General features: G+C 48.2%; 1 protein-coding gene and 1 pseudogene across 1 annotated transcript in view; both read right to left on the bottom strand.

The window, feature by feature from the left end:
* Positions 1-23,264, bottom strand: part of LOC121849966 (acetyl-CoA acetyltransferase, cytosolic-like) — a 236,732-nt gene that overhangs the window by 2,993 nt on the left and 210,475 nt on the right. Inside the window, exon 2 of the mRNA XM_042339595.1 lies at positions 1,054-1,171. Within this exon, the coding sequence (XP_042195529.1) occupies positions 1,054-1,171 (118 nt within the window). The remainder of the gene's footprint in view (positions 1-1,053; positions 1,172-23,264) is intronic.
* LOC121849970 lies at positions 14,100-17,102 on the bottom strand (annotated as a pseudogene).

Here is a 23,264-nt window from a genome sequence, read left to right as displayed (position 1 = left end):
GCTTATCTGTCACCACAGAGGATAATTTTAAAGATACATTGTTGCTCTAAAAAGATTAAAAGCTTGAGCTTCCAAGGAATTCAACCACAGAATCTTTTGGTCTTAAGTTGGCTGAGCCATGTAGGATGCCTGGGTCTCCACCAAGAATAGTATGTTTCTATTCGCGAGGATGTTTAAAGTGCTTCACAACTATGAAGTGTGTAGTGACTGTGTATTTTGTAGGAGCATCTTTAGTCAACAGTCATGTTCCCTTTACAGTTCAGAACAGAATTAACCTCCTCCATATTTTGAACTTCAGAAAGGATTCAGGTTTGTTCCAGTAAATTTGTTCACATTTTTCCAATCATCGATGAGCACCTCCACAGCTGAGGTAGTTAATACACGACTGTGTCTTGGAGGCTGGGAACAGGCACTTTGGATTGCAATCTGAGCTCAAACACATTGTGCCCATTATTTCAGTATCTAATTTTAAGAAATAGTTACAATACATGATTAAATAGAAACAAAAAGAACTTTTTCTATTCAAATAACGCCCCCCATTTTTAATCAGAACAATACTATCTTATAAATTTATCAAACCCTGCATATAGATTGCTCCATTCCCAAGCTGCTCTCTTTGAGCACTTGGTTGACAAAGGCACTGCCTGGCGTTGAACTGAGACTTGGAAGACACAGATTTGTGCCAGGTTACCTGGTGTCAGCTTGGCAGCAGATGGGATGTTACAATTAGTTTGTATAAGTAGGAGGAAAAATACAGCCAGTGTTCCCACTTCTTATCACATTCAATGGTCCTGGCTGGAAGGTGCTTGTGTGTGGACAGGAAGAGACTTGCCTGTGATATTCCATCTCCTCTCATGGTCAAACAGCCCAGTGACCCTTTACCACTCGGATTCACACATGAAGTACGGCCACTTTAATGAGATACTGGAGGGCAGCTGGTAGCCTTAGAACTAAACGCCACAGATCCTCAGAGAGGTTAGAAAACAGAGGGAAATGCAATTAATTTCCAGTACTTAAATGCAAACCTTGTATTTATTCAGTGACAGTTCTTACCTGTTACACCCATGTGGTAGTTATAAAAGGCGTCCATTAGGCCATCACACAGAATGGTATCCTGAAGGGACATGTCTCCTACTTTGACCCCAACTCGCATTGGAACCACATGTGGAGCCTGTGATTAAAAGAAGCAGGTTTTAGCTAAGTGTACTTGCTGTGTACTGGGACTCCACATGCAACAAGATCTGGCTGGAGAAAAGGAAGAACTTGCATTTGTATAATGCCTTATTTTGTGGACCACTGGCACCAGTATTGGTGAAAGAGGGAGCTCTTCCATCAGGATGTCATTGAACATATTCAAGACTGAGATTGATTTTTAAAAACTAAAGGGATTAAGGGATATGGGGATAGGGCGGGTAACTGGAATTAGGTTAGAAGATCAGCCATGGTCTTATTAAATGGCGGGGCAGGCTTGAGGGGCCGAATGGCCTACTCCTGCTCCTATTTCTTATGTTTTTAATGTTGACAAGACAAAGGCTTTCCTGCTTGGCTCCCGTCAGCATCTCCGCACTTCAGGCATTGGCTCACGTCAGCTCACGGAGACAGTACAGAATATCGAATCAACCATTTATTCAAACCTCATCTTCAACCTTTCATCTGGGGTCTTATCAAGTTGACGTTCTTCCATCTTCACAACACTGACTGCCAACTTCAGCCACAGCCCCCCTTTCCCCACCCCCAGCCACGCTTAACAGCACCTTTTGCCCTATTATTATTATTTATTATTATTATTTCCCCAATCCCTCAACCTATCTCCCCGGCAGGGGCTGGGTGGGGGGGGCGGCAGGGGCGGGGGGGGCAGGGGCTGCAGGGGGGGCAGGGGCTGGGGGGGCAGGGGGGCAGGGGGGGGCAGGGGCTGGGGGGGCAGGGGGTGCAGGGGGTGGCAGGGGCTGGGGGTGGGCAGGGTGCAGGGGGGGGCAGGGGCTGGGGGGGCAGGGGGGGGGGGGCTGGGGGGGGGGCAGGGGGCTGGGGGGGGGGCAGGGGGCTGGGGGGGGGCAGGGGGCTGGGGGGGGGCAGGGGGCTGGGGTGGGGGGGCAGGGGGCTGGGGGGGGCAGGGGGCTGGGGGGGGCAGGGGGTGCAGGGGGGGGCAGGGGCTGGGGGGGGGGGGGGGGGGGCGCTGTGGTGATGGTAATAGTGATGGTGAAGGCACAAACAGCTTCAATTATCCTTCAGCTGTTTGCAGGAAATCCGCCTCCAGAGCAGCGCCTCTACACACACACACACCCCCAGTGTCCGGGGGTCAACCCCAGTGTCCGGGGGTCAACCCCAGTGTCCGGGGGTCCCCCCCAGTGTCCGGGGGTCCCCCCCAGTGTCCGGGGGTCTCCCCCAGTGTCCGGGGGTCCCCAGTGTCCGGGGGTCAATCCCCCAGTGTCCGGGGGTCAATCCCCCAGTGTCCGGGGGTCAATCCCCCAGTGTCCGGGGGTCCCCCCCAGTGTCCGGGGGTCCCCCCCAGTGTCCGGGGGTCCCCCCCGCTGTCGGGCTGTGGCGCTGCTCTCTCTGTGTTACCTATTGGGGTTCGCGCTGCGGAGAGGATCACAACAGCGTCTCTCCGACTCACGGCGCTGCACCGCGTGCAGGAGGCGGGGGGGGGGGCACCAGGCAATTCGCCCCGCCCCGCCCTCCCTGCCAGTCACCCCACCCCTGGGCCGGTCCCTGCAAGGAAAAAATTTCCCCACCACTCTCGCCCCCCACCCCCATCCCGCTCGGCTGCTTTGGAGTCATCTGAACTTCTTCCCCTCTTGGCTTCCTCCCACAATGACCTATCCTCCTCGGTCACTGTTCTCCACAGCTCCCTCTCCTCCACTTTCGATTCCCCTACTCCCCTCTCTTCCCGAACCATCTCCTATTCAGATAAGTCACCATGGTACACCAGCCACCTCCACTTCTTGAAGACAAGTGCATGCCGCTGAGAGCACCGGGCTTAAATCAAACTTAATGATCCATCAGCAGATCTGGCTGGAACTTTTCAAATCCTACCACCTCGCTCTCGCCCCCTCTAATTCATCTTTCTACTCCAAGACAATCTTGGAGGCTAAGGGCAACCCCAGGCTCCTCGTCTCCATCACCAACCAGCTCATCCGTCCACCCTCTCATGCCTCACCCATCCTCACCTCAATGCCAACTGTGAGGCGATGTTGGACTTCCTGAAATCCAAGGTTGATGGGATCCACCCAGCTGCCTTTGCCCTTCCTTCTGCTACCCCCATCCCCATCTCCCCCTCCCGCCCCGGCCCCTACCCATCCCTCCCTCCACACCTTTGAACCTGTCTCCCACTCCTCTCTCATCGCCACTATAACCACCATGAAACCGACCACCTGCTCCCTCGACCCCATCCCTACCCCTCTCCTTCCCTCCCAGCTACATCTTCTTGCCCCTCTACTCACAGACATCATAAGCCTCTCCCTGTCCACTGGTACTGTTCCCACCCCATTCAAAACCGTCGTCATGACTCCTATCCTCAAAAACCATCCCTGGACCCATCTGTGTTCTCAAACTACCGCCCCAAACTCCTTTTCCTCTTCAGTATCCAGGAATGAGTTGTTGCTTCCCAGCTTCTATCCGTCCTCTCCCGCCACTCTATTCACGAGCCACTCAAATTAGTTTTCTATGCAGCCCACAGCACAGAAACAGCCCTGGTCAAAGTGACAAATAACATTCTGTCCATCTGCGTCCAAGGCTCCTTCTGCCCCCTCGTCCTTCTTGATCTCTCTGCTGCCTTCAACACCGTTGACCACTCTATCCTCATCCACCACCTCTCCTCTCACCTCAACCTTCATGGCTCTGTCCTTGACTGGTTCAGATCGTACCTCTCACACTGCCTCCACTTCATCTCCACAAACGGTTTCGCCTCTAGCCCCTGCACCGTCTCGTGCGAGGTTTCTCAGGGCTCTGTCCTTGGTCCCCTCCTCTTCAATATCCATATGCTCCCTCTTGGTGACATCATCCACAGACATGGGATCAATTTCCACATTTATGCAGATGACACCCAACTCTACCTCTCTGCCTCCACCCTTGACTCCAGGACCACTGCTTTCCTGACAGAATGTCTGGATGAGAGCTAACTTTCTTCAGTTGAATGTCTCCTGATTGGCACCTCAGGCTCTGACAGCATCACCATCCATGGTTGCACATTCCACCTTACTAAGCCAGGCCGGAACTTTGATGTCTTGTTTGACCCTCAACTATCCTTTCTACCCCACATCTGTGCCATGACCCTCTCTGCCTTCCCCCACCTCCGCAACATCGGCCAACTTCATCACTGTCTCACACTGTCTAACTCCTTGCTTGTCGGCCTCTAACTCTGCAGCCTGTGTCCGCTCCTGCATTAAGCTCCGTGACCCTATCATCCCCGACTCCACTGGCTTCCCATCACACAGAGGATACAGTTCAAGATCCTGGTCCTCACCTTCAAAGCCATCCATGGTCTTGCTCCCCCTACCTCTGTGACTTCCTAACCCCCTACCATCCTGCCCGCTCCCTCTGTTTAGCGGGCTCTGGCCGGCTTCACATCCCCACCTCATGCGCCCCACCATTGGCGGGTGATTCTTCTGCTACTCTGGAACTCCACCCCGCAATCCCTCCACCTTGCCAAATCCCTTGCCTCCTTCAAGACACATCTCAAGACCCTCCTCTTCGACCTTGCTTTCAATCACCATGCTTCGCCCCCGCCCTCCATCCTCCCCAATCCCGACCTCCAGCTCGGGTCCGAAACTCTGACTGTCCAACGCCTTGGAGTGTCCTCCTGACGTGAAAGGCACTATACAAATGTAATTTTGTTGTTGTTGTTACCTCCAAAATCCTGGACTACCCTACAACAACAACAAAAACAAAATTACATGTATAGAGTGCCTTTCATGTTGGGAGGACGTCCCAAGGTGCTGGGCAGTCAGGGGTCAGGACCTGAGCATGGGGTGAGGGAAGGCAGAGAGGTGGGAGGGCGACCGAAGGCACGTTTGAAGAGGAGGGTCTTGAGACCGGCCTGAAGGAGGCAAGGGAGGAAGCGAGGTGAAGGAACCGTGGGATGGTGTTCTAGAGTGTGGGGGCAGAGAGGCTTAAAACCCGGCCACCGATGGTAGGGCAGGTCGGGTGGGAGACATGGAGCAGGCCAGAACCTGCTGAGCGGAGGAGTGGGCAGGTTGGTAGGGAGTCAGCAGGTCAGAGAGGTAGGAGGGGGCAAGGCCATGGATGGCCTTGAAAGTGAGGTCAAGGATCTTGAACTCGATCCTCTGAGGGATGGGGAGCCAGTGGAGTCGAGCGAGGGTGGGAGTGATGGGGTCATGGAGCCTGGTGCGTGAGAGTACACGCATTTTGGATGATCTGCAGCTTGTGAAGGGAAGAGTTGGGAAGGCCGATGAGGAGGGAGTTCCCATAATCGAGCCTTGATGTGATGAATGCATGGATAAGGATTTAGACAGCCTGAGGGGTGAGGCAGTGGCGGAGTCTGGCAATGTTGCAGAGGTGGTGGTAGGCAGTGGATGTGGGGGAGAAAGGACAGTTCACGGTCAAACAAGACACCCAGGTTCCTGATTGTCATAGTGAGGTTACCCTAGGACTTCATCCTTCTCACTTTAACTTCTGTGGGAAAGCTTTTTGACAAGTAGAAAGGAAAAAAATATATAGATTCAAGGACCATTGTCCTGCAACTTAAGATTGTCCCGAATTTTGGAAAATCCTAATATTCTGACTTAAATCTTGTGAAAAACTAGCTTCCAATACTGAATTTAAAATGTGTTCAAAATTCTGCACATCTTAAATTTTAATATAATGGTCGAGTTTTGGTCGATTGTTAGTTTGCACTACTCAGGTACTCACTAGTTAAACTCATTAAGTCATTGGGGTGACTCAGTTAGAAGCTTAAAATGAAGATTTTCCTGAATGCAAATTCATTGTATAGATCAGGATATGATTAAAATCGGGATTTCTTGACAAAAAGAAAAGTGTAAATGTTTGAGCTGGTAAATCAAACAGTAAGTGCTCACCACCTCTGTTTGCTAATTGCACATTTTGCGTTTATCTTACAGCTTCAAGGTGGGACTAACATGTGAACCTCAACTATTGTATTTTATCTTCTTTGAAAGCAACCTTGTGCTAAATTCTTGAATAATACACTAGATGGAGCACTCACAGCATTAGAACTCCATTTGGGAAGGAGAGAGAGAGAAAAGGATTTATCTCCTGTGTTTCATTAAATTACAGATTTTAAATTAGAGAAATTAGAACAACTGGGTTGCTCATTTTTATTTCTATGGCAACTTTTCTTCTCCAATTCTCTCACCTACACTCATAAAGTGGTCATTATTCATGTACGAACCTGGGTAGCGAATGTTGGAAGAATAGTCAACAACAGGCAGCTTGCAGGGACCGGCCCTTGCAAGGACCGGCCCTTGCAAGGACTTGCAATTGCAATGGTCCTTGAATCTATATATTTTTTTTCTTTCTACTTGTCAAAAAGCTTTCCCACAGAAGTTAAAGTGAGAAGGATGAAGTTCTAGGGTAACCTCACTATGACAATCAGGAACCTGGGTGTCTTGTTTGACCGTGAACTGTCCTTTCTCCCCCACATCCACTGCCTACCACCACCTCTGCAACATTGCCAGACTCCGCCACTGCCTCACCCCTCAGGCTGTCTAAATCCTTATCCATGCATTCATCACATCAAGGCTCGATTATGGGAACTCCCTCCTCATCGGCCTTCCCAACTCTTCCCTTCACAAGCTGCAGATCATCCAAAATGCGTGTACTCTCACGCACCAGGCTCCATGACCCCATCACTCCCACCCTCGCTCGACTCCACTGGCTCCCCATCCCTCAGAGGATCGAGTTCAAGATCCTTGACCTCACTTTCAAGGCCATCCATGGCCTTGCCCCCTCCTACCTCTCTGACCTGCTGACTCCCTACCAACCTGCCCGCTCCTCCGCTCAGCAGGTTCTGGCCTGCTCCATGTCTCCCACCCGACCTGCCCTACCATCGGTGGCCGGGTTTTAAGCCTCTCTGCCCCCACACTCTAGAACACCATCCCACGGTTCCTTCACCTCGCTTCCTCCCTTGCCTCCTTCAGGCCGGTCTCAAGACCCTCCTCTTCAAACGTGCCTTCGGTCGCCCTCCCACCTCTCTGCCTTCCCTCACCCCATGCTCAGGTCCTGACCCCTGACTGCCCAGCACCTTGGGACGTCCTCCCAACATGAAAGGCACTCTATACATGTAATTTTGTTTTTGTTGTTGTTGTAGGGTAGTCCAGGATTTTGGAGGTAACAACAACAACAAAATTACATTTGTATAGTGCCTTTCACGTCAGGAGGACACTCCAAGGCGTTGGACAGTCAGAGTTTCGGACCCGAGCTGGAGGTCGGGATTGGGGAGGATGGAGGGCGGGGGCGAAGCATGGTGATTGAAAGCAAGGTCGAAGAGGAGGGTCTTGAGATGTGTCTTGAAGGAGGCAAGGGATTTGGCAAGGTGGAGGGATTGCGGGGTGGAGTTCCAGAGTAGCAGAAGAATCACCCGCCAATGGTGGGGCGCATGAGGTGGGGGATGTGAAGCGGCCAGAGCCCGCTAAACAGAGGGAGCGGGCAGGATGGTAGGGGGTTAGGAAGTCACAGAGGTAGGGGAGCAAGACCATGGATGGCTTTGAAGGTGAGGACCAGGATCTTGAACTGTATCCTCTGTGTGATGGGAAGCCAGTGGAGTCGGGGATGATAGGGTCACGGAGCTTAATGCAGGAGCGGACACAGGCTGCAGAGTTAGAGGCCGACAAGCAAGGAGTTAGACAGTGTGAGACAGTGATGAAGTTGGCCGATGTTGCGGAGGTGGGGGAAGGCAGAGAGGGTCATGGCACAGATGTGGGGTAGAAAGGATAGTTGAGGGTCAAACAAGACATCAAAGTTCCGGCCTGGCTTAGTAAGGTGGAATGTGCAACCATGGATGGTGATGCTGTCAGAGCCTGAGGTGCCAATCAGGAGACATTCAACTGAAGAAAGTTAGCTCTCATCCAGACATTCTGTCAGGAAAGCAGTGGTCCTGGAGTCAAGGGTGGAGGCAGAGAGGTAGAGTTGGGTGTCATCTGCATAAATGTGGAAATTGATCCCATGTCTGTGGATGATGTCACCAAGAGGGAGCATATGGATATTGAAGAGGAGGGGACCAAGGACAGAGCCCTGAGAAACCTCGCACGAGACGGTGCAGGGGCTAGAGGCGAAACCGTTTGTGGAGATGAAGTGGAGGCAGTGTGAGAGGTACGATCTGAACCAGTCAAGGACAGAGCCATGAAGGTTGAGGTGAGAGGAGAGGTGGTGGATGAGGATAGAGTGGTCAACGGTGTTGAAGGCAGCAGAGAGATCAAGAAGGACGAGGGGCAGAAGGAGCCTTGGACGCAGATGGACAGAATGTTATTTGTCACTTTGACCAGGGCTGTTTCTGTGCTGTGGGCTGCATAGAAAACTAATTTGAGTGGCTCGTGAATAGAGTGGCGGGAGAGGACGGATAGAAGCTGGGAAGCAACAACTCATTCCTGGATACTGAAGAGGAAAAGGAGTTTGGGGCGGTAGTTTGAGAACACAGATGGGTCCAGGGATGGTTTTTGAGGATAGGAGTCATGACGACGGTTTTGAATGGGGTGGGAACAGTACCAGTGGACAGGGAGAGGCTTATGATGTCTGTGAGTAGAGGGGCAAGAAGATGTAGCTGGGAGGGAAGGAGAGGGGTAGGGATGGGGTCGAGGGAGCAGGTGGTCGGTTTCATGGTGGTTATAGTGGCGATGAGAGAGGAGTGGGAGACAGGTTCAAAGGTGTGGAGGGAGGGATGGGTAGGGGCCGGGGCGGGAGGGGGAGATGTGGATGGGGGTAGCAGAAGGAAGGGCAAAGGCAGCTGGGTGGATCCCATCAACCTTGGATTTGAGGAAGTCCAACATCGCCTCACAGTTGGCATTGAGGTGAGGATGGGTGAGGCATGAGAGGGTGGACGGATGAGCTGGTTGGTGATGGAGACGAGGAGCCTGGGGTTGCCCTTAGCCTCCAAGATTGTCTTGGAGTAGAAAGATGAATTAGAGGGGGCGAGAGCGAGGTGGTAGGATTTGAAAAGTTCCAGCCAGATCTGCTGATGGATCATTAAGTTTGAGTTAAGCCCGGTGCTCTCAGCGGCATGCACTTGTCTTCAAGAAGTGGAGGTGGCTGGTGTACCATGGTGACTTATCTGAATAGGAGATGGTTCGGGAAGAGAGGGGAGTAGGGGAATCGAAAGTGGAGGAGAGGGAGCTGTGGAGAACAGTGACCGAGGAGGATAGGTCATTGTGGGAGGAAGCCAAGAGGGGAAGAAGTTCAGATGACTCCAAAGCAGCCGAGCGGGATGGGGGGTGGGGGGCGAGAGTGGTGGGGAAATTTTTTCCTTGCAGGGACCGGCCCAGGGGTGGGGTGACTGGCAGGGAGGGCGGGCGGGGCGGGGCGGATTGCCTGGTGCCCCCCCCCCCCCCCCGCCTCCTGTCCGCAGCGCGAACCCCAATAGGTAACACAGAGAGAGCAGCGCCACAGCCCGACAGCGGGGGGGACCCCCGGACACTGGGGGGGACCCCCGGACACTGGGGGGGGACCCCCGGACACTGGGGGGGGACCCCCGGACACTGGGGGGGGACCCCCGGACACTGGGGGGGGACCCCCGGACACTGGGGGGGACCCCCGGACACTGGGGGGGACCCCCGGACACTGGGGGGGACCCCCGGACACTGGGGTTGACCCCCGGACACTGGGGGTGTGTGTGTGTGTAGAGGCGCTGCTCTGGAGGCGGATTTCCTGCAAACAGCTGAAGGATAATTGAAGCTGTTTGTGCCTTCACCATCACTATTACCATCACCACAGCGCCCCCCCCCCCCCCCCCCCCAGGCCCCTGCCCCCTCCTGCACCCCCTGCCCCCCCAGCCCCCTGCCCCCCCAGCCCCCTGCCCCCCCCAGCCCCCTGCCCCCCCTTGCACCTGCCCACCCCCAGCCCCTGACCACGCCCTGCACCCCCTGCCCCCCCCCTGCGCCCCCTGCCCCCCAGCCCCTTCCCCTTCCCTGCAGCCCCCTACCCCCCCTCCCTGCCCCTGCCCCCCCCCCACCAGCCCCTGCCGGGGAGATAGGTTGAGGGATTTGAGAAATAATAATAATAAATAATAATCATAATAATAGGGCAAAAGATGCTGTTAAGGGTGGCTGGGGGTGGGGAAAGGGGGGCTGTGGCTGAAGTTGGCAGTCAGTGTTGTGAAGATGGAAGAACGTCAACTTGATCAGACCCCACAGATGAAAGGTTGAAGATGAGGTTTGAATAAATGGTTGATTTGATATTCTGTACTGTCTCCGTGAGCTGACGTGAGCCAATGCCTGAAGTGCGGAGATGCTGACGGGAGCCAAGCAGGGAAGCCTTTGTCTTGTCAACATTAAAAACATAAGAAATAGGAGCAGGAGTAGGCTATTCGGCCCCTCAAGCCTGCCCCGCCATTTAATAAGACCATGGCTGATCTTCTAACCTAATTCCAGTTACCCGCCCTATCCTCATATCCCTTAATCCCTTTAGTTTTTCAAAATCAATCTCAGTCTTGAATATGTTCAATGACATCCTGATGGAAGAGCTCCCTCTTTCACCGATACTGGTGCCAGTGGTCCACAAAATAAGGCATTATACAAATGCAAGTTCTTCCTTTTCTCCAGCCAGATCTTGTTGCATGTGGAGTCCCAGTACACAGCAAGTACACTTAGCTAAAACCTGCTTCTTTTAATCACAGGCTCCACATGTGGTTCCAATGCGAGTTGGGGTCAAAGTAGGAGATATGTTCCTTCAGGATACCATTCTGTGTGATGGCCTAATGGACGCCTTTTATAACTACCACGTGGGTGTAACAGGTAAGAACTGTCACTGAATAAATACAAGGTTTGCATTTAAGAACTGGAAATTAATTGCATTTCCCTCTGTTTTCTAACCTCTCTGAGGATCTGTGGTGTTTAGTTCTAAGGCTACCAGCTGCCCTCCAGTATCTCATTAAAGTGGCCGTACTTCATGTGTGAATCCGAGTGGTAAAGGGTCACTGGGCTGTTTGACCATGAGAGGAGATGGAATATCACAGACAAGTCTCTTCCTGTCCACACACAAGCACCTTCCAGCCAGGACCATTGAATGTGATAAGAAGTGGGAACACTGGCTGTATTTTTCCTCCTACTTATACAAACTAATTGTAACATCCCATCTGCTGCCAAGCTGAGACCAGGTAACCTGGCACAAATCTGGGTCTTCCAAGTCTCAGTTCAACGCCAGGCAGTGCCTTTGTCAACCAAGTGCTCAAAGAGAGCAGCTTGGGAATGGAGCAATCTATATGCAGGGTTTGATAAATTTATAAGATAGTATTGTTCTGATTAAAAATGGGGGGCGTCATTTGAATAGAAAATGTTCTTTTTGTTTCTATTTAATCATGTATTGTAACCATTTCTTAAAATTAGATACTGAAATAATGGGCAAAATGTGTTTGAGCTCAGATTGCAATCCAAAGTGCCTGTTCCCAGCCTCCAAGACACAGTCGTGTATTAACTACCTCAGCTGTGGAGGTGCTCATCGATGATTGGAAAAATGTGAACAAATTTACTGGAACAAACCTGAATCCTTTCTGAAGTTCAAAATATGGAGGAGGTTAATTCTGTTCTGAACTGTAAAGGGAACATGACTGTTGACTAAAGATGCTCCTACAAAATACACAGTCACTACACACTTCATAGTTGTGAAGCACTTTAAACATCCTCGCGAATAGAAACATACTATTCTTGGTGGAGACCCAGGCATCCTACATGGCTCAGCCAACTTAAGACCAAAAGATTCTGTGGTTGAATTCCTTGGAAGCTCAAGCTTTTAACCTTTTTAGAGCAACAATATATCTTTAAAATTATCCTCTGTGGTGACAGATAAGCAAAGTCACCCGAGGGCAGTACTTTTACACTGTGATGACTGGCCTAACAGAAGCCAGGAAGGTGTGTGTTATCCTAAAACCACCTTGGAGGGTGTGAATGTGTGAACCAAAGCTGTGCAAGCTCATAGAACGGACGTAAATGTAAAGTAGCATGTTACTTGATAGCCATCATTATGCATAGCTACGGTCTCTTGGCCATGCACATATTTGTATAAAGGTTTGAAGCTACAGAACGTTTCCCGAATTACTTTTCTCGTCCTCTCGATGCAGCTGAGAACGTGAGCCTTAACCAGACTCAGACATGTTGATTTATTAGCACAACTCTACTTTTATATGGTGTGTCCTGTTTTGGGAATGGGCTATCCTGCAAGTGAGAGAATTGGCAGCTATTCTGCCCCCAGGACTCTGCTATTGTTTTTTAAGCACCTGCAGGAGACGAGACTGGGGTCATGGCTCAACTCCAGGTATCTCCCTTTCCCATTTGGAAAAGGTCTGCTCGGTCACTCCTCACATGGCTGATATCATTGACTGAGGAGCGGTCAAATTGTGTCCCCCTGAAGTAGGGTCAAGTAGATTGTTTTCTTTTCAACCAATGATTCACCCACTGTGCATTCCCTCATCTTCAGATTCAAGGGTAATGACTTAGATTTACTATTTATTCTAGGTAGAAAAAGCCGGCTGGACGCTGGATGAAGTTGATCTCTTCGAAATCAATGAAGCTTTTGCATCACAGTCTGTAGCTGTTGTCAAGGAACTGGGTATAAACCCAGAGAAGGTGAGAAATGTAGATATAAAAATTGGCACTACAACTAAATGCAATTGATCCTTTTTACTTCCTGATTCACCCAATGGGTCAATGTGGGATGTAATAAAACAACAAATTGCATTTATAAAGCGCCTTTCATGTCGGGAGGATGTCCCAAGCCACTGCAGTCGAGGGTTTGCATCCAAGCTGGGGTTGGATTCGGGAGGGATGGGGGCCAGGAAGATGACCGGTCAGAGGAAGGTTTTGAGGACCTTGAAGGAGGTAAGGGAGAGTTGAGGTGATAGGGCTCTCGTTGGAGTTCCACAAAGTGAGAGCAGATAGGCTGAAAGCCTGACTGCTGATGGTAGGATAGGCAGGGGACCTGAAGCAGGCCAGTGGAGTAAGGAGAAAATTAGGGAAAAGGTTTTCCCTCTTTTTTAAAAAAAATGCATTTTTTGTGTTTGTCTTTCTAGGTAAACATCCAAGGTGGTGCTATTGCTTTAGGTCACCCTCTGGGAATGTCTGGGTGCCGCATTCTGGTTACACTTCTCTACGCACTGGAGAGAACAGGAAAAAAGCGTGGCATTGCTTCTTTGTGTATAGGAGGTGGAATGGGAATAGCTATGTGTGTTGAAAGGCAATAAATTACACCTAAATTTTACTACAAGAACTGAAGATACTCTGCAGCTAAGCTACTGACTGGATAAAATTGAGCTTTTATTTTAGAGGTTACAGCCTGATTCCAATGAAATGTAGGTGCATTTTGTTTTTATAATGAATGTGTAAAGTAGGTAGGTTTTAAAACTATTCAAAACTTCAGTCCACATAAAATGGTTCTGAAAATTAGTGTAACTTTTAAATATTTGATTAAAAGTACTGAAGTTTGAAATCATAGTAATATTGTGTATGTGGAATCCATACTTTTGTTAAAATTCATAAACTCCTTCCTATTATCTCTCAATTCAGATTGACCATTTTTTTCTTTATGAAATAAATTGCTCAATGTACCATTGCTGAATCTTGTAAACTGACTCTCAAATTACATCAAGTGCCAGTATTTATAGAAGGGCAAGATGGTTGAATACATGTGAGAAAGCAGGGGAACATTCATTGTATTTTAATTTTGCTTTAATTGATTTACAAATGCTCCCTAATACTTTTGAGCATTTTATCATTCCCCATGGTAAGATCAGCAACCAAGAATCAGAGAGGTTACTTATTTGGGGAGATAATAATCATCCTTGTATTTGATATAGTGCCTTATTACATCCTTCCCCAGTAGTATTTTTAATGAATGTTTTCCCCAGTGAATTTGTGTGAGGGAGAAATCATGTCCACAATGAAATAACATACACAATTAATTAGATTTGAAAAGACCAGAAGCACAACATCAACGTTTATTCATGAAATTAAGGTGGTCTCTTAACAGCTCCCTACATAGATGGGCTGATCACTTGACAACTGTCACATTTTATTTCTGAAGGAGCTTGAAGCACAACTGTCAATGTACAGGAAATAATTTTGCACAAATAACTTGAAAGAGTTGACTATAGGTAACAAAGTAAGAGGTCTTTTAAATCCGGTTTGTGCCAAATAGCACTAAACAAGCATAGTAAATTAAACAGAGCACTAAACAAGTGGCACTGAATTTCAGACAAGTATGACAAGCTGCTCAATCTAGAACAGAAGTACAAGAAGCACCTGATGGATGCCAAGAGTTAAACATGAATTATAATAGCTGATTTTAGAACTCAGGTGCTTCAGCCATTAAGCTCTCCACTTTGAACTGCATCTTGGTAACTCTTTCCTTTGTCTTGCTTTTCATCTGGGTAAAGTTTGATGAGATCATCAATTCGCAGGATGGTTATAGCAGCTTCTGTTGCAAACTTCAGACTCTTGACTTTAACCATAGTAGGCTCAAAGACACCAGCTTGTTTGTTGTCCCTTGGCTTCCCATTCAATAAATCAAGACCAATCCTGCACAAACAAAATGTGAATTTGATTAACACTGTTTTAATAGCCAGTCACTACAATATTAGTAAAACATTCATAATTTCCGATTGAATTCTGACAACTCAGCCATAAAAGTTACTTTAACAAGATGGAGAAAATCAATTTTGCACTTTACTGCTATCTGGGGCACCAGGTCACCAAAAATCAATGATTGCTCATGAATTGCAACAATGTTCAAATTTAGTTTCATCGCTGATTCAGACAACAATGGGTCTCAAGTCACAATCTTTTGCAGACCACAGTACAATAAAATTTTTACCATTTCAAAGTTTTGCGATCAGGATTGACCTGAGCTTCGTTGTGGAAGGCACGCAACTTTGCAACAAGGTCTGTAGAATCCTGAGCAGCATTCATTCACTGCCAGAATAACCAACATGGCCCGGGCAAATTCTGCAGTGGCAAGTTGTTCACGTGATCCCTAAACAAAAAGACAACCAACAGTTAAATACATGAAGTACTTTTAACTTATTTTCTTAAAATAATTTTTAATACTGCAAATTAATAGGGACAGTAATCCCTGGTTAATCAGCTCAAAGCATACGGTAAAAGTGCCCTCCCCCAATAATCTTGAAATACAATTAAACCCATACCAAACTAGTTGCATAGTTTTCCAGGTAGATGGAGAGTGCAGCTTCCACAGCCCCACCTCCTGGAACTAAAGACTTGGACTCAAGCACTCTCTTCACAACACAGAGTGCATCATGTAGGGAGCGCTCCATCTCATCACACATGAAATCATTTGCTCCTCGCAGAATGATTGATGCAGAAGTACGGGCCTTTGTACTGAAAAATACAAATTAAACTTTACAACAATAGTACTTGTGAGGGTTGGGTTAAACTCATTTTAAAATGTCAGCATCAATTTATACCTCACTTTTAGAAATCAGAATCTAGATCCCTTTTTCAATCACAAACTTTGTGTGCACTGCTCCTGAATGAACAATACCTATTGCTTATATACTGTTATGCAAAACAATATTCATTGCCGACTTAAACCAGGAATAGATGTGACAGTTCTACTTTCATCAGGAAACTGCTTGGATTATATTTATATGCACAACAAATTTAATCTGCATCTGTGCAGTCAATATCAAAAAAATTCAACACCATTACAATCCCAACATCTTTTTCAATTCTGCAACACTAACAGTAGCATTACAAGATACTACACTGTATACATTGGAGATAATTTTTTATGTTCAGCTAATGCATTACTGAGAAGACATCAGCAAGGTCTTCAGTCACACAAGGCTGAATATTCTCTATCCCAAGCGTACAACTGCTCATGCCACAGATATTAGCAGGGCAGCAAATAAATGGGAGTTCAGTAAGTTGTACATGTTTTTCTTACTTTTTAACAAGTATCAGTTCATCATCGCATATCCTTTCTTGAACCACCTCCTCAGCTTGGCCCACTAAAGAGGGATCAAAACTCTCATCTCCTTCCAAGTTTGCAAGTGTTGAACAGATAGTTGCTATAAACAAAAACAGGTAAAAATCATCAGAATAGGTTTCTCAGTCCAAGACACCCTTTTCTGATTTACGTACTTTTAACACTTCAACAAAATTACATTTGTATAGCGCCTTTCATGTCGGGAGGACGTCAGAATCACTAGGAAAATTCCAGCTGATTCCGAATGCCAACCTTTCAAAATTGAATGACATTAATATTGGACATTAAACTCGATAGCTTGTCACTCCAAGGGTAAAGAGCTGAGCAATAAGTTATCCGGAGTAGCGAGTTTGATATAGGTCCTCCCAGCTGCTCCGTGGCTTTTGGCCCTATCCTGTCACACGATAAGATGTAAGACAGCGTAGGAGGCCACGGCTTAGCCCTGCAATGCATCTGAGCATAGGCACCCAACCTCCGCTACCAATCACAGCATCGGGCTGGAGGCCTTTGTAATGCAAGATGCCATATTACAGAACGAGTTATCAGATCAATTTTCGACTAAGAAGATAGCGAATAAGCTATTTTCTGCTCGCTGGATTCAAACAATCTGAGTCAGTCATAGTGGCTATCACTAGCCACTATGAATGTCAGCACAGACAGAGGCTACTCAGTGCACCATTGATCCGCGCTAGGAGTTGGGCCCACAGAATAAAATTAATGTTTTTGGTTTTGGGCCTCGTCCAACCAGGTCGGAATTCCGGATAACTGGAGTCCAATAAGGCAGGGGATCACTAGTTTGAAAGTATATATAATTCAAAACAGTAACCTAGTAAAAAAAATTGCTGCACTTACCTCCACTGGCCTTAGCAATTCGTCTGAGGTCTTTCTTCAGACAACGGCGTAATGCCCTGCAGGGACCTGCGCTGCAGGGACCTGCCCTACATCCTCCCATCACAGCATCAAGCTAATTCTAAATATATCCAATATATCAAGCAGGAAGTACATCATCCAACCCCAGGAACTCTAAATTTAGAGCAGAGTTCCAACAGATATCTACGATTATCATAGATGTACCTTTGGTTACTGGAAAGAGTTCCCACTTTATTTCCTAAAACTAGCTCGTCCTAAAAATATAACAAATTTGAACTTGTAAAAAATATATAGGGATGGAAATGTTTTCATACCATAAATAATCGCCCAAATAATTCTTGCATTTGATATAGTGGTTAGAACACTGAAACATCTCAAAGCACTTCACATATAATTGCTGTCAAATGTAATGACTGTATATTTGTAAATAGTTGCAACATCTTTCTGACACAGAGACAAGATTGCTACCAACTGAGCTCAGCTGACAAATAATAAATAGAGGACAGAAATGTTTTTAAGTTTTGATACAGAATTCTTTGAAAGTAAAATAACTATTGTAATTACTTTACAGGGATAAAGCTACTCCTGACAGTTTAAATAATTATAATAATCCTTGCATTTGATATCATGCCTTTCATGTCGGGAGGGTGTCACAAAGCATTTCACAGGATTTATTTTAAAGTATAGTGACTGAACTGAGATCTCGGGAGCAGCTGGCAGTCAAATGACTAAGAATGGAAAACAGGTATTTAAAAACCGAAGTCAGATGATGCTCTAACGGCCCACTGGGTAAAAGTACCAACTGCCGTAGCACTAAACCTTGCAATAATTTAATTTAACAATAATTAAATTGGTCATTTTCAATCTACGACTGTTTGTGGGACATTGCTGTGCGCAATTGGCTGCCGCGTTCGCCCACAAATATCCAGTCAATTCACTTTACAATGTGTTCTGTGAAGCGCTTTGGGACGTCCTCCCGACGTGAAAAGCGCTATATCAAATGCAAGGATTATTATTATTATTATTGCATTTGATAGAGTGCATTTAATATAGAATCTCAGGAATGTCACAAGTTTGATCTCAAAAAGAACTACTCCGAGATGCAATACCATGTGAAGGCTGCTATGTAAATGCAGGTTGTTGTTGTTGCTTTGGGTTATTATGACTGGTCTCAGAGTCCCTGGCTTGGGAGAGTTCATGCTTCTGACTGACTCTCTTCCCCTACTGGAACCTGAGCATGGTCACAAGATGTCAGGTAATTTTAGGGTCAGCCTTATCACAAGATTGGTCTGGATTGACAACAATCACTCTCGCTCTCAAGGCTCACTCATAAAGAATGAGCACTACTGGAGATGCAGGAAGGTAGCTGGTGCCTATAGAACTGTAACCCAGCAAAGGATCACCTGAAAACAACAACACAACAACAACAAGATTGCATTTATAGAGCGCCTTTCACGTCGGGAAGACGACCCAGGGACCGGCCCTTGCAGGGACCGGCCCTTGCAGGGACCTGCCAGGCTGTCCAGGACACAGTGGGGGTGGCAGAGGGCGCTGGAGGAGGGAGGAGGTTGGGGAAGTGCCTTGAGCTGCTGTGGGTGCACAGAGCAGCTGCCACTCAAGAGAGAGAAGCCCAGGTAAGAGCAACCTGAGGCTGGAGACCCAGCCCTCACCCCCCTCCCCACGCCTTGCCCTGCATTGCCCTTGCCCTGCATTGCCCTTGCCCTGCATTGCTTTGCCCTTGCCCTGCATTCCCCTTGCCCTGCATTGCCCTGCCTTGCCCTTGCCCTGCCTTGCCCTTAGCCCTGCATTGCCCTTGCCCTGCATTGCTTTGCCCTTGCCCTGCATTCCCCTTGCCCTGCATTGCCCTTGCCCTGCATTGCCCTTGCCCTGCATTGCTTTGCCCTTGCCCTGCATTCCCCTTGCCCTGCATTGCCCTTGCCCTGCCTTGCCCTTAGCCCTGCATTGCCCTTGCCCTGCATTGCCTCGCCTTGCCCTGCGCAGGGCACCAGTTGCCCCTCAGCGTTTGGCCAAGAACTCCCTGAAACGGCGGCCACTTAAATATTAATTGTTCCGCGATTTCATCTCACCAGAGGTGAGGGGCAAACCCATCAGCTGCTTTTCCGGGATTTAATCCCCTTCCCTTCTCCCTGGAAACACCTCGACCGGGCTGTGTGCTGCCTGTTGTTTCCAGAGCAGATCAGCCACTGCCACGACTACAGTCAGCTTTGGGGCTGTGTGTGTGTGTGTCTGTGTGTGTGTGTCTGTGTGTGTCTGTGGGGGTGGTGGTGGTTGCACATCTGTGTGTGTCTGTGTGTGTGTCTGTGGGGGTGGTGGTGGTTGCACATCTGTGTGTGTCTGTGTGTGTGTCTGTGGGGGTGGTTGCACATCTGTGTGTGTCTGTGTGTGTGTCTGTGGGGTGGTTGCACATCTGTGTGTGTCTGTGGGGGTGGTGGTGGTTGCACATCTGTGTGTGTCTGTGGGGGTGGTGGTGGTTGCACATCTGTGTGTGTGTGTCTGTGGGGGTGGTGGTGGTTGCACATCTGTGTGTGTGTCTGTGGGGGTGGTTGCACATCTGTGTGTGTCTGTGGGGGTGGTTGCACATCTGTGTGTGTCTGTGGGGGTGGTTGCACATCTGTGTCTGTCTGTGGGGGTGGTGGTGGTTGCACATCTGTGTGTGTGTCTGTCTGTGGGGGTGGTGGTGGTTGCACATCTGTGTGTGTGTGTGTGTGTGTGTCTGTGGGGGTGGTGGTGGTTGCACATTTGTGTATGTGTGTCTGTGTGTGTGTGGGGGGGTGATGGTGGTTGCACATTTCTGTGTGTCTGTGTGTGTCTGTGGGGGTGGTGGTGGTTGCACATCTGTGTGTGTGTGTGTGTGTGTGCGAAAGAGCGAGGAGAAAGAAAGAGGAAGATATAGAGAGAGAGAGGGGGAAAGGAGAGAGGAAAGAGGGAAGAGAATAAAATAAAAGCAGCAGAAAAACCTGCAGAGTGCTGGTGCTGGTTACACTGGTGGCTTTTTGCAGGTTGAGTGACTTAACTGATGTGTGGAGCAGAGACTCACTCACTGCGGCTCTACTGCTCTCTCTCTCTCTTTCTCTGCAGGGCTGCCTGGCTGCACAGCCTCTGTCTGCCTGTCTGTCTGTCTGTGTGTCTCTCTGTCTCTCTGTGACTCTGTCTGTCTGTCTCTCTCTCTCTATCTCTCTGTGACTCTGTCTCTCTCTCTCTGTCTCTCTGTGACCCTGTCTCTCCCTGTCTCTGTCTGTCTGTGTCTCTCTCTGTCTCTCTGTGACTCTGTCTCTCTGTGTCTCTGTCTGTCTGTGTCTCTGTCTCTCTGTGTCTCTGTCTGTCTGTGTCTCTCTCTGTCTCTCTGTGACTCTGTCTCTCTGTGTCTCTGTCTGTCTGTGTCTCTCTCTCTGTCTCTCTGTGACTCTGTCTCTCTGTGTCTGTCTGTCTGTCTCTCTGTGACTCTGTCTGTCTCTCTGTGTCCGTCTGTCTCTGTGTGTGTGTCTCTCTCTGTGTCTCTGTCTGTCTGTCTCTCTGTGTCTCTGTCTGTCTGTCTCTCTGTGACTCTGTCTGTCTCTCTGTGTCTGTCTGTTTCTGTGTGTCTCTCTCTCTGTGACTCGTCTGTCTCTCTGTGTCTGTCTGTCTGTGTGTCTCTCTCTCTGTGACTCTGTCTGTCTCTCTGTGTCTCTGTCTCTCTCTGTCTGTCTCTCTGTGACTCTGTCTGTCTCTCTTTGTATGTCTCTGTGTCTCTTTCTCTCTCTGTGACTCCCGCTATCTCTCTCTTTGTCTGTCTGTCTCTCTGTGTCTCTCTCTCTGTGACTCTGTCTCTCTGTGTCTCTGTCTGTCTGTCTCTCTGTGTCTCTCTGTCTCTCGTATCTGTCTGTCTCTATCTGTCCCTCTCCCTCTGAATGAAGATTTCCACTTTCAACAACTGGCAAAACCACCCTGAACCCCCACACCCCCACCCTCTGGCTGACTGACTGACTCCCATTTCACCACTTTTCCCCATGTGAGAGTTGTTGGCCATGAATGTTTTACCATATCCTTAAATTATTTACATGCTGACGTTGCTGCTTGTAACATTTTGCTCAATACTAGGCGTCTTGTGTCTACGTGCTTGGAGATGTAATGTAGTTGCTGTACGTGGGATATATTGTTGGGAATACTGGAGTCAGACAGGATTTGAAGAGTTGTGTGAATATTCGTGTTTTATTCAACTAAGCATAGGGCTGCATGAGGAGTACCTGTGCTTAGTCATTTTAGACCTGTAGTAGTGTTTCAATACCAGTCACTGGGGGCCGGGAATCATCCCACTCAGCTCCTGTTAATCCTGCAAGCCAAAGCCCTAAAGGATTGGGTGGTCCTAGCTGGACGAGGAGCGGAAAGCTTCACAGACAGCTTCACACACAGACCGATATTGATGGCGAGCTATACAGTTTTAGCTGGTTAGACTCCAGCAATACCCCAACACACACCCTGGGGTCCCCAAGCTTGGCTCTTGCCAACTTGTGCGTAATACCTTCTGGAATTAGGTATACAGGATGTGTCCCTCCTGGGAGAAAGTACTAATCTCCATTCCTACAATCTATCTCTGGGATTTCCATGTATAGGTGGGAAGCATGGAATTCTCAGTTTGGTTTGGACATTCTTAAGCATGGGTTTCCGCATGTGTCAGACACCCGGCTGACCACAAAAAAACTTGGTAAATGTAATTTTTTTTTGTTGAGGGCAAGGACCAGATGACTTATTAACAAACAAGGTATTCAGCTGGCTCCTCCCTGATCTTGAGTGCTGGTTTTCAAGTGGTCAATATTTGTCTATAGAACGACATTCACTTTCATTGATCAGCCAATTATTGTGCGTGCTTGTAGGCTGGAGGCCTTCAAGTCCTGGATGGGCATTAACTTTCTCCAATCTAGTGTGGATACAACTGAAGCTCAGATTAAACTCAATAATTGGAAAACTAATGGAATAATTTCAAGTAAAATGGAAGACTAACGGTATGCAAATAACCTAATAAATCATGACCAATGAGGGTTCAGAAATGGTAGGTCTTGTTTGGCCATCCTTGGACTTTGATGTAGTGCAGCTAGACTTCCAAAAGGCCTTTGACAGTGAAGCATGATGCCATTGGGTATCAAGGGTGAGAGATGGACACGTGTCTGGTCAAAGGGAAAGAAGCTGCAAGCTGTTAATAAGGGAGTTTGGTCACGAGAACAATAACATAAGTATATTTGTGTAAAGCACCTTTCACGTCGGGAGGACGTCCCACTGGACAGTCGGTGTTTCAGACTGGAGCTGAGCAGTCGGCATTGGGGAGCGTGGGGGACAGGGGAGGAAACAGGGTGATTGAAAGCATGGTTGAAGAGGAGGGTCTTGAGATGGATCTTGAAGGAGGCAAGGGAGGGGCCAAGACGGAGGGACTGTGGGATAGATTTCCAGAGAGTGGGGGTAGTGTGCCAGAAGGCACCCCCCCGCCAATGGGGGTGGGGTACCTCGGAGTTGCGTGCTGGGATAAATCCTGTTCAACACGTAAATTACATTTTTGCAGACTCATTATAAGATAGTTAAATTTGCTCTTTAATCTTCAAATAAATCTTAGAAGAAACATTATGCAAGGCATAGATGGTAAATATGATAGAGAAAGCAAACCTTATAATGGTTTCAGGTAACGCTAAGCCAGCATGACAAGATAGTACATGTTCAGGGTGGTGTTAAGAAAGGCAAGTTTACGCAGGTCTGGGGTTGTATTGCATTGTCAGAGGTTCTGTCCTTCGGATGGTAAGTTAAACCAAGGTCCGTCTGCCTGTTCAGATGGACATTAAAGGTCCCTTGCATTGTTTGAAAACAACAACAAGATTACATTTGTATAGCACTTTTCAGGGGGGAAGGAGGGTGACCATAGTCAAAAAGGAGAGTCTTAAGACGAGTCTTGAAGGAGGCAAGGGAGGGAGCGAGGCGGAGGATTGCGGGATGGAGTTCCAGAGGGTGGGGAACGTGAAGGGGGCAGGTTGGTTCACAGAGCCCGGTGTCCTAGCCAATAAATCTCCCAAATAAATTTGGGCACTCATTCCATGACTGTTTGTAGGACATTGCTGTGTGCAATTGGCTGCCATGTTTCTCCAACAAAATATACAGTCAATTCACTTTACAGTAGGCCTTTGACAGAGAAGCAGGGAAAATATACACAAAAGCTTGTGTGAAGCATTTTGAGATGTCTGAATGACGTGGTAAGAAGCTATATCAAGTGCAATGATTATTTATTTATACTT

Source organism: Callorhinchus milii, unplaced genomic scaffold, assembly GCF_018977255.1.
Source record: "Callorhinchus milii isolate IMCB2004 unplaced genomic scaffold, IMCB_Cmil_1.0 Scaffold1, whole genome shotgun sequence".
Classification (NCBI taxonomy): Eukaryota; Metazoa; Chordata; class Chondrichthyes; order Chimaeriformes; family Callorhinchidae; genus Callorhinchus; species Callorhinchus milii.
This window is presented reverse-complemented; position numbering and strand designations above follow the sequence as displayed.